Source organism: Manis javanica, chromosome 4 (genome assembly GCF_040802235.1).
Source record: "Manis javanica isolate MJ-LG chromosome 4, MJ_LKY, whole genome shotgun sequence".
Lineage (NCBI taxonomy): Eukaryota > Metazoa > Chordata > Mammalia > Pholidota > Manidae > Manis > Manis javanica.
This window is the reverse complement of record NC_133159.1, coordinates 62593639-62612444: the sequence shown is the minus strand read 5'-3', so window position 1 is coordinate 62612444 and position 18806 is coordinate 62593639. Positions and strand designations below refer to the sequence as shown.

At 34.0% G+C, this 18806-nt stretch overlaps 1 protein-coding gene across 5 annotated transcripts in view; it reads left to right on the top strand.

The window, feature by feature from the left end:
* Window positions 1-18806, top strand: part of SLC44A5 (solute carrier family 44 member 5) — a 359314-nt gene that overhangs the window by 329484 nt on the left and 11024 nt on the right. For all 5 annotated transcript variants that reach the window (XM_073234136.1, XM_073234137.1, XM_073234138.1 and 2 more), the window contains 7 exons: window positions 7660-7791; window positions 11178-11277; window positions 13310-13402; window positions 13905-13992; window positions 14477-14739; window positions 15261-15355; window positions 18238-18341. In XM_073234136.1, coding sequence (XP_073090237.1) covers window positions 7660-7791; window positions 11178-11277; window positions 13310-13402; window positions 13905-13992; window positions 14477-14739; window positions 15261-15355; window positions 18238-18341 — 875 coding nt within the window. The remainder of the gene's footprint in view (window positions 1-7659; window positions 7792-11177; window positions 11278-13309; window positions 13403-13904; window positions 13993-14476; window positions 14740-15260; window positions 15356-18237; window positions 18342-18806) is intronic.

Here is an 18806-nt window from a genome sequence, read left to right as displayed (position 1 = left end):
TGAGGAAAGAAGACTTGAAGTCCAGGGATCCTACTTTAAGAAAACAAAACAAAACTATAACAGGATAAAGAAAACAGTAGATAAAGAAATTGGAAAACACTGCTGAGACTTTCACCTCCATCAATATGAAGAAAGTAAATAGTCTGATGGATGGACCCTCTTGCTATTTTATAATGGCATAAAAATAGTGTTATATTGCACTATTTTATATAATGTGTTAGTGAGCTTACAAGAAATAAAAAAGATGTTTGCAAAAAGAAAAATTAAAAAAGGTGAATCCCATGAGTTAAATATGGGGAACTAAGCGGAATGCACATGTAAAATGCTGTGTAGCCTACACGAGTGCTGCGATAGGAGACTTAGACCAGAGCTGTAGCATAATAGGTGACCAGATCTGAAACTCCTGGAGTAAGTCTGGGATCCTGAAAAATGTCTAAGGTGTCCTCAGCTTGGTAGCATCCTTTGGTTGTCAACAGAAAGAAATGTAAATCCCTATAGATGAAAGCACCCCCAGAAATTAAGATGAACAAAGTATGAGTTGTATCAAACATTACCAAACATACAAGGACATAGTCTTTTGTGAGAAATAACAGAAACTATAAACATCAGATTGAAGTTTCCAAGAAATTCAGTTATGGTATTTAATAGATCTAGAACATAAAATAACCAAGTATAAAATGTTTAAGAATTAGATAGAATTTTAAAAAATAAGAAATCATTCTAAATGTCTAAGCATCCATCAAGATGAACCAAAGAAAACTTTTCACGATAGAAAAATTGCTAGATTAAAAATTAAATAAGTTAAATAACAAAATAGAAAATTAATTAACTGTGGTGAATTTATTGGCATATAATTTTTCATAGAGCAGAATGTGCCAGTGAAAAAAATACAGTCCTGTGGTTAAGAGAGAAAGATAGGTTGAGAAGGGCCTGTTCTATCAACCATATTTGAAAGTTATTGGCTGAGAATTTTCTGGAACTGATGAAAGATATGAATCCATAGAAATAAGAAGTTTTTAATTATATCAAGGAGAATAAAGGAAGAGATATCCATATCTAGTTGTACATTTTTTTTATTCATTCATGCACGAAATATCAATTGAGCAACTACTGTGTGCAGGACATTATCCTAAGCTCTTGAAATAGAAGAGTTAACAAACAGACAAAGGTTCTTATGCTTCTGACACTTAATAGCCTAAACAAATGATCTATTATAAGGTGATGTTTGCTATGGATAAAAGAAAAAGTAGAAGAGGTAAAGGGGGATTGAGAGTATCATGATAGGGGAAGGAATGCAAATTGCAATATTAGTAGAATTGCCTTTGTGAGAAGAGAGCTGACAAAACACTTGAAGGAGGCGATAATATTAGCTACTGGACATAAGGGAAAAGTTCCAAACAGTCAGCACAGGTCGAATAAAGGCCTGAAGGTAAGACTCTGTTGACGAAGTAGTTAGAAAGCTGGTATGGATGGGTCTACTTAGTAAGGGGGAGAATAGTAGGAGATGAGGTCATAGAATTTATGAAAAGTCAGAGCCTTATAGATTACTATAGTATCTTGCCTTTTACTGTCAGTGAAATAGGGACGCATTGTGGGGTTTCGAGCAGAGAAGAGGTGTGAAGTGATGATTGCTCTAGTCCTCATATTGTAAAGAGACCATAGTCAGGCAAGAGAAGAAGCAGGGAGACCAGTGAGGAAGCTATTGCAGTAATCAGTGAGCCAAGCTCAGACTAAGTGGTAGCAATGAGGATGGGCATTATATGTTTTTAAAATAGAACCAACTGGATGGGAGGAAAAAAGATGGCAGAGTAAGAAGGCAAGGTAGAAACCCTCCCCCACACACACCAAGGAAGCAACTACAGCAAATACAACAAAGCCTGATAATGACCTGAAGACAGCACAGCAGCCCACCTACACCTGGGCAAGAAGAGCCATGATCATTCAGGACTCCAGCCCACAGGAAATAGGAAGAGGAACAGAGAGGGGAGGGGATAAATGCTTAGGAACTCTGCACACTTGGCCTTGAAGAACTGGGAACATGGACCACCCTGCATTGGGTTCTGGTGACTAGCGAGGCTGGATGCCAGTGAGAACTGGAGCACTCTGGAAGGCTGAGACTCCTGCCTCTTGTGGAGGGCAGGCACGCTCCAAAACAGAGACAGCAGTGAAAGATTTACACGCAATAGGAAGGTTGCCAGAGGGGCAACAGTTAGATGGAGCTCTTTCCACAGTAGAAAGGGCAGGTGGACAATAATTCCCCAGAACTCCCTCAGCCCAGCAGGTCAGGCATTCAAGGGAGCCCTAAACACTCCATCGCCTTTGTTTGTGGCTCAGCCCCAAGGTGCTCCCCTGCACACCCAGACTTTGCTGCCTGGCAGGTAGAGGAAGGCTTTCCCAGCTTTCTAAGCCCTATCTTAGTTCAATAGAAAATGAATAAGGAAACAGAGACATTGAACAACACACTAGATCAATGGACTTAACATATATCTACAGAAAATTCCATCCAAGAGCAGCAGGAAAGACATTTTTCTCAAGTACATGGAATGTTCTCCAGAAGAGATCACATACTAGGACACAAAACGAACCTCAATAAATACAAAAGATTGAAATTGTATCAAGCAACTTCTCAGGCTACAATGGTATGAAACTAGAAATGAATTACACAAAACAAAAAAGCCCATAAACACATGGAGGCTAAACAAGCCTCTAAATAATAAGTGGATCAGTGAATAAGTCAAAAGAAATGAAGCAATAATGGAGATAAATTAAAACAAAGCTACAACAGTGCAAAATTTGGGGGATACTGCAAAAGCAGTTCAAAAAGGGAAGTGCATAGTAATACAGGCCTACCTCAAGAAACAAGCAATCCCAAATAAATAGTCAAAACTCACAATTAAAGAAGCTATAAAAAGAAGAACAAATGAAACCCAAAGTTAGTTGAAGGGGGGAAATAATAAAGGTCAAAGCAGAAATAAATTAAATAGAGAATAATAGAGCAAAAGAAAAAAATCAGTGAAACCAAGAGCTGGTTCTTTAAAAAGTAAACAAAAGAGACAAACCCCTAGCCAGACCTATCAAGAAAAAGAGAGGACACAAATAAACAAAATCAGAAATGAAAAAGGGATAGTTGTAGCAGATAACACAGAAATACAAAGAATTATTAGAGAATTCTATGAAAAATTATATGCCATAAATTGGACAACCTAGAAGAAATGGACAAGTTTCTACAAAAATAAAATTGCCAGCAATGAAATTGAATCAGTAAGCAAAAACTCCTAACAAACAAACATCCAGTATCAGATGGATTCACAGCTGAATTCTGCCAAACATTTAAAGACAAGCTAATACCCATCCTTCTTAAAATATTCCCAAAAGTAGGAGATAAAGGAATACTTCCAAACTCATTCTATGAGGCCAGCATCACTCTAATACCAAAACCAAAGATACTACAAAGAAAATTATACACCAATATCCCTGATGAAAATAGATGGAAAAATCCTCAACAAAATATTATCAAACTGAATTCAAAAGTGTATCAACAGGATCATCCATCCATCACCACCAAGTGGGATTTATTCTGGAGATGCAAGAGTGGTACAATATTTGTAAATCAATCAATGTTACACACCATATTAACAAAAAGAAGGGTATAAACCACATGATATCTCAATAGAAGCTGAAAAAGCATTTGACAAAATTCAACGTCCATTCATGGTAAAACTCGCAACAACATAAGTTTAGAGGTATGTACCTCAACCTTATAAAGGCCATATACAGCAAACCCACAACCAACATACTCAATGGTGAAAAGTTGAAAGTTTTCCTCTAAGATGAGGAAAAGGACAAGGTTGTCTACTCTCACCACTTTTATTCAACATAGTACTGGAGGTCCTAGCTATGACAATCAGACAAGATAAAGAGATAAAGGGCATCAAAACTGGTTAGGAAGATGTGGAACTGTGACTATTTGCAGATGACATACATCCACCAAAGACTTCACCAAAAAGCTAATAGAACTAGTAAGTGAATTCATCAAATTGGCAGGTTACAAAATTAATACACAGAAATCTCTTGCATTCCTATATATTTACAATGAACTAACAGAAAGATAAATTAGGAAAACAATTCCATTAATAATTGCATCAAAAAGAATAAATAACCTAGGAATAAATTTAATCAAAGATGTGAAAGCCCTGTATATTGAAAACTACAAGATATTAATAAAAGAAATTGAAGAAAACACAAATAAATGGAAGGATGTTCAATGTTCATGGAGTGGAAGAATCAGTATTGTTAAAGTGCCCATACTACCCAACGCAATCTACAGGTCAATGCAATCCCTATCAAAATTTCAATGGTATTTTTCAAAGTAGAACAAATAATCTTAAAATTTATATGGAACCACACACACATACACACACACAAAATACTGAAAAACCAAAGCAATCTTGAGAAAAAGAACAAAGCTGGAGGCATCATGCTCCCTGATTTCAAACTATATTGCAAAGCTATAGTAATTAAAATAGCATGGTATTGACATAAAAATAGACACATAGACAGATGGAATAGAAAACAGATCCCAGAAATAAACCCAAGCATACATGGTCAATCAATTTCTGACAAAGGAAGCAAGAATATACAATGGGGAAAGGACAGCTTCTTCAGTAAATGATGTTGGGAAAGCTGGACAGCCACATGCAGAAGAGTAAAACTCAACCACTGTCTCACACAATACACAAAAATGGACTCAAAATGGATTAAAGATTTGAACATAGACCTGAAACTATAAATCTTGTGGAAGAAAACATAGGCAATAAGCTCATTGACATAGGTCTTGGTGATGATTTTTTGAATCTGACACCAAAAGTAAAATCAACAAAGCAAAAATAAATAAATGGGAATACATCACACTAAAAATCTACTGTACAACATAGGAAACCATGAATGCAATGAAAGGGCAATCCATTGAATGGGGGAAAATATTTGCAAATTGTACATCTGAAAGGGGTTAAAAACAAAATATATAAAGAACTCATACTCAAAACAACTCAATAGTTAACAAACAATCCAATTAAGGGCAGAAAATCTGAATAGACATTTTTCCAAAGAAGACATACAGATGGCCAACAGGAACATGAAAAGATGCTCCACATCACTATTCAGGGAAATGCAAATAAAAACCATAATTAAATATCACTTCATACCTGTAGGAAGTCTTATCAAAAAGAGAAGAAATAACTAGTATTGGCCAGGATGTAGAGGAAAGGAAACCCTTTTGTTAGTGGGAATGTAAATTAATTCAGACACTATATATTATAGTAGTGAGATTCCTCAAGAAATTAAAAATAAAACTACAGTTTGATTCAGCATTTCCATTTCCAGGTATTTATCTAAAACAAAAACAAAACAGTAGCTCAAAAAGATATATGCACCCTCATGTTCACTGCAGCATAAATTTTTTTACTGAAGTATCATTGATATGCAATCTTATATTAGTTTCAAGTATACAATACAGTGTTTTGAAAGTTACCATATTATTAAATCCTCACCCTCACTAGTGCAGTTACTATCTATCTGTTAACATAGGAAGATGTTACAGAATCATTGGCTATATTCTCCATGCTACTGCTGCATTATTTATAATAGCCAAGGTATGGAAACAACCTAAATGTCCATAGATGGATGAATGGATAAAGAAAATTATATACAGTGGAATATCATTCAGCCATTAAAAAAAAGTCTTGCTATTTGTGACAACATGGTTGGACCGAGGGCATTATGCTAAGTGAAATAAGTCATACACTGAAAGCCAAATACCGTATGATTTTTCTTATATGTGGAATATTAAAAAACCCACAAAAAATAAACCTAATAGAAACAGAGAACAGATAGACAGATGGTTGCAAAGGGTAGGAGATAGGTGTGGGAGAAATGGGAGAAGGGGGTATAAAGTTATTTATTTAAAAAAAAAATACACTATCAATCATTAAGTAAAAGAAAGCTGCAGTAGCTATAGTAATCAGACAAAACTGACTTGTGAATAAAAAGCTTTATTAGAGATAGAAAGAATTCAATTCACTAAAAAGATACACCAATTCTCAACATGTGTACATCTAAAAAAGTAGACTCAAAATGCATGGAATTAGAAGGATAAATAAACCAATAAATCATAAATTTGCACAAGAGATAAATTTCCCTTGTGGGGAGACTTCAACATACCTTTCTGTTAAAATAAGAGAATAGTAAATACAAAATTCAGAATAATTATTCTTTGGCAGAGAGTGGCAAGGAGGCATGATCGGATAAAATCTCAGAAGAAACAATTTTATTTTGTTTAATTAGAGCAAAATTAAGATTATAAAATCATAAGTTAGGTGAAGCATTCATGTATTCATTTTCTTTATACATTAAAGCTTACATATGCATTACATATAATTTTGTATTTATTGAATGGTCCATAAAGCATTTTTAAAGGAATTTAAAAAAATACACTGGGAAAGCAGAGCCAGAAACAAAGAGATGTCTTATATTGTTTTAAAAAACAAATGTCTTTTCTTTTTATTTTTTATTGATATATCATTGATATACAATCTTATATTGGTTTCGAATGTACAACACAGTGGTTCAACAGTTACCCATATTATTAAATCCTCATCCCCTCTAGTGTGGTCATTATCAACTTAGAATGATGTTACAGAATCACTGACTCTATTCTCCACACTGTACTACCCTCCTCATGACCAATTTATATTGTGATTGCAAATTATTATTTCCCTTTATCCCCCTCACCCTCCCCACTCACCCATCTCAACCCCTGTCCCTTGGTAACCTCCAGTCACTTCAGTGTCTATGAGTCTACTGCTGTTTTGTTCATTCTGTTTTTCTTTGTTTTTATATTTCAAAAATAAGTGCAATAATATGGTATTTGTCTTTCTTCACTTGGCTTATTTCACTGAGCTTAATACCCTCTAGCTCCATCCATGTTGTTGTAAATGGCAGAATTTCTTTCCTTTATATGGCTGAATAATATTCCATTGTGTATATGTACCACATCTTCTTTATCCATTATCTATTGATGAACACCTAGATTGTTTCCATATTTTGTCTATTGTAAATAGTGCACAGTAAACATTCCCCACCTAAGAGCAAAAAATATTAAATTTCTGTTTATCTTTCCAGATACTTTATATATGTACAAGAAAATATATTAAAGATTGTTCCTACTTCTTATTATACAAATTATAGCACACTTTTTTATGCTATTTTGTACCTTGCCTTTTTACTTAACAAATCATTTTAGAGATCATGCAGTGTCACCAAACTTTCTCCTCTTCATATGAAAATATAGTATTCTACTCTAAAACTATACCATAATGTATTTAACCAGTCCCTATTGATGGATATTAAGATTGTTTCTAGTCAAAAGGACATTTAAAGCCAGACATTGCTACAGTCATCCAGACAAATACTGAAAACATTTATATCAAATTCACATTTAGGCTATTAGATCTACATAAGATATGTGCTATGTAAATATGAATCTTGCTGTTGTAGAAATGACCATGCTGATCAGTTTCATGTAGAAACATATGATGAGCATATAACTTGTATTTCAGAAAACAACATTTTAAGTTAGTCTGTTTTTCTTTCCTTTTCAAGGAATATGGCACTGTTACCGGGAATACAGCATTCTTCAGGGAAAGCCAAATTCTCACTTAACTATATATGACATTGGGATTCAGACGGATATAAGCTTGTACTTTCAACTGAAACAAACATGGTTCGCATTTTGTGAGTAGATATTAAAAACTGGTTTTGTTAAAATTGTAATAATAATATAATATCTTTGTGTCTAGAGGAAAGCTTGAATTTATATAACCTGTTAAATACACTTATTGCTAATGTCATTAAAGTAAATGTGTCTATAATCCTACTCTACAATTACAGTAAATGGAAAAGCTGTTGAGGAGAATTTATTACAATATAAGAAATATAAGAAAATACTTTACAATGATCTCAAGCTATTTTCCTTCAATTCAAAATGGTTTGGATGTGGATATTTATAGCCATTAACCTAATATCCAAGAATGATATTTTAAAAGGAAAAAATGCTAGATTTTTCTAACTTTTTTAAAAAAAGAAAAAGGAAACAAATGAGGAACAACAATTTTTTCATAACAAGACTTTTAAACTATTACAGGAATTGAAATAATAAGTAACAAAATAAATTTACACTTTTGAAGTGTTTATTCAGATTATTGAATTACTTAAGGGTAATATTAACAAAATTTTTCAAGCAAGATGATTTATGTATTTATATTTATTATAATATTTCTTCCACTTCATGGAGATTCATTTTTATTAATCAAGATGTTTAAAATAGCTTCTAATTACATGTTGCTTTTTTAAAAAATAATTTATGTTCATATTGTTGAAGTTAGAGAGTCAGGCAAGACATTGTCAAGGAAACTTGGTAGGGAGCCCAGAGGAAGCCCCAGAGGGGGGCAATTTTGATGGGGCATCATGATTCCAGATATGGGTCCCATCCCATAAGTTTGAAAACCTGATTTTGCCACTTCCTCCAAGTCATCAGGCTTTGAAGGACAGGCTCAGTCATGTCACCAGAGTGCCGTTTTAGTTGTTCACACTATTGGAATACTCTCCCTGACCAGAATGCAGATCTTTCTCACCTAGGACATGACTGTCCTAGGATAAGTGCTTATTGAGGAACAAAGATTGCTAATCAGAAGCTTTCTTAGCAAAAGGCCTTGAATAGTCTTGAGAGATGTTTTCTTCAGGCTCATGCCAAGCTTGATGAGCTAGCCCTGCTGCACAGAATCCCCTGCCATATTCCTTTTTTTCTGCCAAATTCAGTGTTTCTCTTTTCCTTGGACAGTACTGGATCAAAATGCCTAATCCTTGTTCTTTGGCTTCCCATTTCTACCTGTTATGAAGACTGTTTCCCTTCACATAATGCATTATTTTTTCAAGTATGTTGCAGAGTTGTTTTATTTATAGCCATTTCTTCTTAACTATAAAAATCAAGTTTCTTGGGACTTGCATCCTCCTCAATTTTACTAAATTTGAGTGATTCCTTATCTCCTCCTAACATTTACTGTTGTCTATCATTTTTAAATGTGAGGAACCTCATCCATTAGGTATTGAAACCTCTAGTTTTACTCTTAGATGGATCTTAGTTACAGTACCTGTGGCTATACCTCTTAAGGGCCTTCAACACAAAAACCATTTAGATGATCAGAATCGGCCATTGGAAAAGTTAAGAGATTTCCTTTGAGGAAAATACAGAGCTTACTTTTACTTTCAAGTCTGGCAATACTAATCTTTCCTCAAATGAGTCCCAGCTTTCACAATCTATTTATGAGCACTAATTGATTATTTACTCTCTGTTTGGACAAAATTCTAGGCTCCAGTGACAAGGGCATACATATGAACTTACACTCATTGACAGAAACACTGAAAATAAGCAGTTATATATACAAAAATTATCATTTTTATGAGTCTTGGATTGCATTAGGAAATGATTCTATTTGCATTTCTGCTATAATTATATCACTCTGTGAAGTTAGTTATACCAACTTCTCTGTAGGGTCTCAAAAAGTTTCTATTGTGTGCTCTTATTCAAATGCAAGGAGAGGATATAACATATAAATTGAAAAGACAGTTAAATTCCTTTAATATAACCATTTTGAACATGTAATTTTTTAAAGGTAGAAGTTTAATATGTAATGTATCTTTATCAATGCAATTTCAGAACATAAAGTGATTCTGCTATATCTGATATTCTTAGGTTGGTCCAAAGAAAAATAATGATTTTAGATTAATATGGCTATAGCCATATTTTAGATTCAATTTAGTGTTTTGAGAGTATCAAATGCACATGATAAAACATAAATACATAGTTTAAGTAAAATAAGACATAGTAGCAAGTTGGTGCATTACTAAGATCCTCCCACATCTCCAGGTTAACCGATTTCTTCATGGAGATATTAGCTTATGTATGATATAACATCAGAATTTTACTGGTATAACAATAGAATGAAATAATGAGTGCCTTATCACTAGACGTGATCAAGCACAAACAGACTAACTATCTAGCAAGGATGATATAGAAGTGATTCTTTCACAGCTGAGAATTTAACTTTCTATTAAGTTCCTGTACAATTTCAGCAGTGCTACATTTCCTTAATTTTAATATCCATACCTTTTCACTTTTTTACTATCTCTGAAGTCAGGATTCATCTTATAAGGTATAAACATTTAATGAAGGATTCATTTTCTTTTCCTAAAATGTTATTACTAAATTAAAGGTATGTCTTGGAATTGAAGAAATACAAAGGAATACAGTAATTAGGACTATTTGGCTTCAAGAAAAAAAGAAACTAATTCAAGACAGCTGAAAAGAAGACTGAAACAAGCTGCGGGCAAGGCAGGGGTATTTATATGAGAACATAGAAGTGTCTCACTAAACTCAAAAAAGCAGAAAAGCCGCTGGACTTTAAAGCATACCTACATACAGGAAATGAAGAGCCAAAAATATTCCAAGATTTCCTCTCCTTGCTCTCTCTTTATAACATATAGTATATTTTCTTTGCATATTCACCTAATTCATGTAAAGATGGTTTTGACACAGTTGCTTAAGTTGGTATTAACTCTTAGTTCAAGAGGTTTGTAAAGGGAATTAGATTCCCTTATTTCTAATTCTGAGGCTTTTATTAGACAACTTGGGTTGGGTTTACACCCTGATTCCATCCATGGTGGCCATGGTGGGTGGAGTCACAAAATAAAAATGTGGCAGCCAAAAGCCTGCCCTATCAATCAGCAAGGTCAATTATTTATAAGACATTGTGAGCAGGACAGACAGACAGCTCAGAAAGTTTCTTTGGTAATGATTCTCTAAATAAAGTAAAAAATGAAAACATCTAACATAAAGCTGCCCTCACTAAAGGTGTTAATCTAGATTTCTTAGCATTTCGTGGAAGTTTGAAAGTGATTTTCTAAGACTGACAGTTTTGGAGAGGTAGCATTGGTTAAACTATAAAGTTTCATCAGACTTGGCAAAAATAACCATTAAGTTCATCCTGACTTTTGCAGTGAATGTTTGTCTGTCCTTTGGATTGATTTGTATCACATGCTGGTTTTTTTTTTCCTGTTTAAAGTGATAATACTCTGCATTGTTGAAGCACTTGTCATCCTCATGCTGATCTTCCTCAGGGAGAGAATCCGCATCTCCATCGTCCTGCTGAAGGAAGGGAGCAAGTAAGGCCCTGATGGAGAAACTCACACAATGTGTGTCAGTCAGTCAAACCCGTCACTGCTTACTGTGCAGATGCCTCAGACTATTTTCCCCTCACAAAGTCTTGTTAAAGAAGTCTGCTTTCCATTCAAGAAGACTTGTTCAAGTTCAGTCTACCACCTCTTAGAAAGGTTGTGCTAGAAGTCCTTTAATATCCCCAAACCTCAATTATCATAGGGTACAAAAAGGCTAAAACTTGTCTCATCTATGTAGTAGCGCTTTTTTGACACCAAGTGTATGTTGGAAGAATAATGTATGTGAAAGTAAGTGGTCTACATAAAAGTTAGTTGTGTTACATGTTGTATTATTCCCATACAGTCATATGTTAATCTTAATAGTTGAGATTATTTTCAGAATTTTAAGTCACCATAATTCTCTAAAGTCAATTATGTGCTATTACCATTTCTGTATGAGTGACAAAATTTGCTAATAGACAAAATAACTGATCCTAGCAGCACCAGACTATACTTTTGTATCTACAGTTTTTAATTCAGAAACATCTTATTATATTCAGAGCCATTTCTTATTTAAAATGTATACAAAATAAACACTAAATGTTTCATAAAGTTCATGGTGGGAGGTAATAACACCTACAGTTTCTAAACTATTCCAAAAGGTCACTTGAGGATAATACTTTAAACTTTGAATAATGTATAGAAGAACAAGGAAAGAATTACTATAAAGCCAGTTGACTATGCTGTCTATTTAGAATGATGGAAACTAAGTAGTTAATGACCAAGGACCAATTATTTTAAACAGTTTTAAGGATTATTTTTTTAAATGGTCACCTATAATAATAATAGTACCACCTGAATCCAGTGGTTTAAATAATTAACAAGCAGTTTGTTAAATTAAACTCTTTTTCCTTCCCACAATAACTGATGCCCTATTATTAGCCACCAAAAACTACTGATTTCCTGGGTTTATTTCTTAAATGACATGATATTGTACAATTTCCTGTAACTTGCTCCACTGTATGACTCGAAGTATGTGTTTGTGTGTTAAAGGGCCAATAAAGCTGTGACCGGTTGATAATTTTTTTCAAGGGAAAATAAAAGCTAGGATAAATGAGTATGAGACTACAGGGTAGACATAGAGATGCTCAATAATTCATTTAACATCAGTGTCTGGAGAAAGGTAAGAAGAGTACAACTCAAATAGTGACGTGAGGAGATAACAAATGCAAAAAGTATCAAAGATGTGCCAATGCATTAGGAGTAGAAATAGTTCCATCAAAGTTCTTAATGGATATATCAAACAGTATTGGGTTTAATCCATGTCATATGCTGGGAAGGTTATTCAAAAGCAGTTAAGTGGTGAACATTTCAGAAACCATGTCTTATGAGGAAATATCAAATGATTATCCTGGAGAATAAAAGAATAAGAAGTTATTTCAAGGGTTGCTGTATGGAAAAGGTGGTCATTTCTTCTCTAGAAGGCATGGATGTGCATCAGGCAGGCAGATAAGGAAGAACTTTCAAATACTTTGGGTAAGAAAATAGAATATGCTATGTCATATAAAAATAAGTTTCTATCACTCAATGTGGTTAACAGAGGCAAGTGAACGTGTTTTGAAGATAGGACAGGAGGGATTCCTGAATTAGGGAGAGATTCTCATGTTTGGTCAGATTATCTTCATGGTTCTCTCCAGTTTTCAAAGTCTGAGACTCTAAATGAAAGAAATAAGTTTCATGATTATAATGTATCAAATCTTTATGAGTCAGGCAGAAATAACCAAAGAGGAGAAAGTTTGGGAAACCTTTGACAGGAATCAAATGTGAGCATTGAAACAATGCCTCTAACTTACTGAAAATAAATAACTAAAATTTTAAAACCAACTAAGAATATGGCAGAATAATCAGCAAAAAAAGAATTGTGGTTGTTACCAGTGTTTTTAGAACTAATTCACTCTAAGGCTTACTTCTAGTTCTAACAGATAAAAATTTAATTATAGCTCTAGGTCACTTTTAATTTCAACTATTTGTTTTATTTCAGAGCCATTGGATATATCCCTACTACATTAATTTATCCATTCTTAACTTTCATTTTCCTCTCAATCTGCATTTCTTACTGGGCTGTGATTGCAGTGTATCCTTTACTAATTGAAATCTATAAACTAAGGTACACACTACTATCCAGGAATAGGAGTTTATGTCTAGTGTTTTCCATCCTGGGAAGACTAGCAATATCCCAAAGAAAAAACTGATATATATGTATTTTTATAAAGGACATTCTATTATATATATGTACATTTTTTTTGCCAAGTTCTAAAAAAGTTTCAGTCTTGCAATTGAACTTCCCCTCAAATTGGTCATACAGTAGATTTTGTTTTGTCTTCATGTGTGGTACTTCTCCTTGGCAACAACTTAAGAAGTCTCCTTTGTATTTTACTGTTTTTAAGGGGCCACTCAGTGCAGCTGACCCATATTACAGTACACTGGGACTGAAAAAATGAATGAATTATTAAAAGATTAGAGGTTTTTTTTACCTTAATCTTTCAGTGGACTTTTGAGTTATTTGTGTTATTTTCCTGTCCATTTAACTTTCCAATCTTATAGCAAATAATGCATCCTTAATAAAGTTCACTCAGTTATTTGGCTACATCAGGGGTACCTATATACAAAGTAATAACCCCAGAGGGGCAATGCAAATATGAAAATAACACCTGTGACCCAGAGGTAAGTAAAAGAAAATCTGTTATTTGCTTCAATGCAGAACTCTACTTCTCTTCCTCTAGCAGTTAACATAGGAATCACCCTCAAATAGAGACCCTGTGCATTGACGGGAATCGCTGTAGAGAAGGGAAGCATGGGTCACGTGTTAGCAGGAGACCACGCAAACTGTGGGCAGAATAAGGAGAAAGCAGTCTTATTTCCTGAGTTTGTTTGTCCTGTCATATACCCGAGAAGCAGGTGTATGTAACAGTAACACTAGTAAATATGGAATTATAGTGGTTGCAGAGTGATGAACATAAGATGGGAAATGAGCCTTTTAAAAAATCATATAGTGATGTGATAGAAATAGGAATGAGAGCAAAAGTCAGTGGGGAAAAAAAAGCAAGACATGCAATTGGGGGCTACACAAAAGGAGAAGGCAGGGACAGTGTTACCTTGGAATGGCATTTAATGTTATATTAACCATGTTGTTTTTTTCTGAGTACAGATTTTTAATACAACTGAAATTGCCAAAACTTGTCCTGGGGCTCAGTGTATTTTTGTTTCTTATGGTGGAAAGAGCCTGTACCATCAATACATCACTACCTTCCAGATTTTCAATATGTTTGTCTTCCTCTGGCTTATAAACTTTATTATTGCGCTGGGTCAGTGTGCCCTTGCTGGTGCCTTTGCTTCTTATTACTGGGCCTTGAAGAAACCTGATGACATCCCACCATATCCACTCTTTACTTCATTTGGACGAGCCATACGGTACGTTCCACCCTGAACCCTATGTCTCTTTGCAGTTGTGTTTAATGTGCTTGTGACTCAATCTGTGCTTAAGTTTAAGTGGCAAACTACAAATGAGGTCAAAGGTATGACTCAAGATTCATGGATGTCCACTGCCTTTGTCTAATTTTATAGCCACAGTTTTATAGTCCCTACCCAGGTCCATAGCCTTCTAAAAGCCGTAGGTTACTGGAGAGAATAGGAAGGGGAGGGCGCCAGATTAAAAATTAAGAATTGGCTTGTCTCTCCATTGCTCCACCCAAATATCCAATTTTATGATGATAGGCTGTTGGTATCAATTTTTTTAGATGAAGAGCAAAACACATTATATGGTTTAAAATCCTCTATGGGGAACTTTATCAATCTGAACAAAATAGTGTAAGAAACTCTTTCCTATCATCCTTCTGAAGATCCCTTTTACCTTATAAATATTGTTTAAGTAATGCCCTTTTAGTTAATAGTAAATATATTTTAACTTTTATTCTCATTTTATCTTTGTCCAGGTATCACACAGGATCCCTAGCATTTGGATCTTTAATTCTTGCATTAATTCAAATGTACAGATTAGTCCTAGAATACTTGAACAAACATCTTAAAGGTAAGATTCCAGAATTATCTTTTCTCAGACTTCCTGACTTCTTTGAAGACAGTAGATTGGGGTGGGGGGTTAGGAGAAACATGATGACTGTAACTCAGACTAGGGTAATAGGATGGAGGTGATCAGACCGAGGATATGGTTGGAAAGGAAGCCAACAGGACTTGCTGAGGGATTGGATGTATGAGTTGGGGGGACAGGAGCTGTGGTGAAGAAAAGAGAAAAAGCATATGATGCTACTTACTAAGATGTGGAAACCAGGAGAGGCAAATTTCAAAGAAAAGATTAAAAATTGTGTTTTTCTGGGGCATGTAAATATTGATAAGCACGGCAAAGTTGTCAGGGCATCCAAATCTAGAGCTCAGGACAGGTCAGACTTAAAATATAAATATGGGTGTCATCAGCATAAATCTACATACATGATATATATAATTTACAAACATATAACTCTGCTTAGAATACACTTCAAAATATTTTACTATTAATTGCTAAACCAGCCGTGAAACAGAACAACAAAATTGGAACACTCCAATTTCCTGATTTTAAAACTTAATACAAACTACCATAATCAAAACAGTGTGGCACTGCCATAAGGACAGACATATGGACTTGGAATAGACTAGGAAACCCCAAAACAACCCTCACATATAAGACCATTCAATGGGGGAAAGGACAGTGTTTTCAACTAGTGTTACTAGGAAAACTGGATGTCTACAAACAAAAAAGTGAAGTTGTATTCTTACCATATACCACTATAGAAATTAATCCAAAATAGATAAAAAACTGAAACATAAGCTAAAACTATAAAACTCTTGAAAGAAAGCATAAGAGAAAATCTTCATGACCTTGGGTTTGATAATGATTTCTTAGATATGATACCAAAAGCAGACAACAAAGGAAAAAACAGATAAATTAGACTTAATAAAAATTTTTAAAAATGTTTGTACATCAAAGGACACTATTAAGAGAGTGAAAACACAACCCACAGAATGGGAGAAAATATTTGCAAATCACATACCAGATATGTGACTGGTGTTCAGAATATATATAACAAACTTCTGATTCATTTCAACATAGCCAAATATTTTTTTCTATTAACACTTTTTCTATTTTATTGAGTTATAATTGGCAAAACTGTAATATATTTAAAGTGTACAATATGACGATTTACATACATTGTGATAGCATTCACACATGCAAAGTAATAAAGACAACCATCACCTCACATATTTACCTTTTTCATTCATTTTTTTTCATGAGAAAACTAAGTTCTACTCTCAGTAATTTTCAACTGTACAGTGTAGTATCATCAATGATACTCACCATGTTATACATTAGATCCTTAGACTTAATTCAACTTATAAGTGAACGTTTATGACCTTTTACCAGCCTCTGCCTGTTTTCCCCACCACCTAGCCTGTGGTAACCACCATTCTACTCTATTGCTATGAGTTCACCTTTTTTTTTTTATTCCACATATATGTGATGCCATATGTATTTATCTTTCTCTTTCTGGCTTACTTCACTTAGCAAAATGCCCTTCAGGTTCACCTGAATGTTGAAAAAGCAGGATTTCCTTCTTTTTTTAAAGCTGAATAAAATTCCATTGTGGACCTTTATATTTTATTTATTACTGGTCCATCAAATGACACTTTCCATATAAATATTGCTGCAGTGAAGATGGGAGTACAGATATCTCTTTGAGACAGTGATTTTTACTTCAGATATATACACAGGTCTTTACTATGTTGAGGCATTCTAAAATCAGTTTGTTGAGAGTTCTTATCATAAAAGGAGGTTGAGTTTGTCAATTGAATTTTCTGCATCTATTGAAATAATCATATGATTTTTATCCTTCAACTTATTAATGTGTCACATCACACTTATTGATTTGCATATGTTGAACTGTTCTTGCCTCCCTAGGATAAATCCCACTTGATCTTGGTGTATGATCCTTTTAATGTACTGTTGAATTAAGTTTGATAATATTTTGTTGAGGATATTTTCATTTATGTTTTGCATATATATTGCTCCAAAGAAGAGATACAAATGGTGAATAAGTACATGAAAAGATGCTTAATCTTAGTCACTAGGAAAATGTAAATCAAAACCATAATGAAGTACCACTTCACATCCATTAGAATGTTTACTATCAAAAAAATGAAAAATAACACGTGTTTATAGTATAAGGATGAATTGGAACCCTTGTGTTTTGCACAGGGGATGCAAAATGGTATAGTCACAGTGGAAAACAGTATGGTGAATCCCCAAAATGTTAAAAATAGGATAACTATATGATCTAGTAATTCCACTTCTAGAAACACACTCAAAATGATTGAAAGCAGAGATTCAAACTTGCAGACCAATGTTCAGAGCAGCATTATTCACATTGTCAAACGGTAGAACTGACCCAAATTTCCATTAACAGATAAAAGAATAAACAAAATGTGTTTTATACATACAATGAAATGCTGTTCAGCTCCTAAGTGGAATGAAATGATGAACCTTGAAAATTTTATGCTAAATGAAATAAGCAAGTTACACAAAAAGACAAATATTGTATGATTCAACTTATATGAAGTATCTAGAAGAGGCAAATTCATACAAAGTATAATGGAAGTTGCCAGGGCCTAGGAGACAGGGAGAAGGAGGAGTTATTGTTCAATGGGTGGAGAGTTTCTGTTTAAGATGATAAAAGGTTCTGCGATGATAGTTGTACAACATTGTGAAAATACTTAAATTGCACACTTAAATATGTTTAAAGTGGTAAATTTTATGTATATTTTACCATAATTTAAAAAATGTAAAAGGCGATTTAAAAAACATTTTTTTGATTCATAGTGTTTAGTTGTGAATCATTAATAGATTTAAATCTCTACTCATAGATGCCCAGAACAGAATTTCTAAATTCCTACAATGCTGCCTGAAATGCTGCTTCTGGTGTTTGGAAAATGTGGTAAAGTTTTTGAACAGAAATGCCTATGTTATGGTAAGTAGATTATTTTTTATTTACTGAGCTTCTTTGTGAACACAAACCCCAGTCTACATTTTATCGCTAAAGTACTTTTACATCATGCAATTGAATTTATCACCTTGTTGATGTAAGGGTTTGTGAATCCAGTGCATGATTCAGGGATATGCTTTCATAGTTATATATCTTCACTGTACTTCATTATTACCTTCAATATCTTTTCAGAGAGGGACAATATAAGTTACCTTAGAAATTTAAACATATGCTACCTTTAAGATGATTTTGTGTGTCTTTGACATAGTTTAATAGAGGAAAGCTTACTTTATGTTTCCTTCTGAGAAGAAACTATCTTTCTAAATCTGAGAGTTACACATTTTTAAGGACAGGTCTGTTTCTTTTTATGAATCTTACATTGAAATGTGTGGGCCCTGACAATGCCTAACTGAATTTTTTATTTATTTCCTGTGAGAATATGGAGGCTGC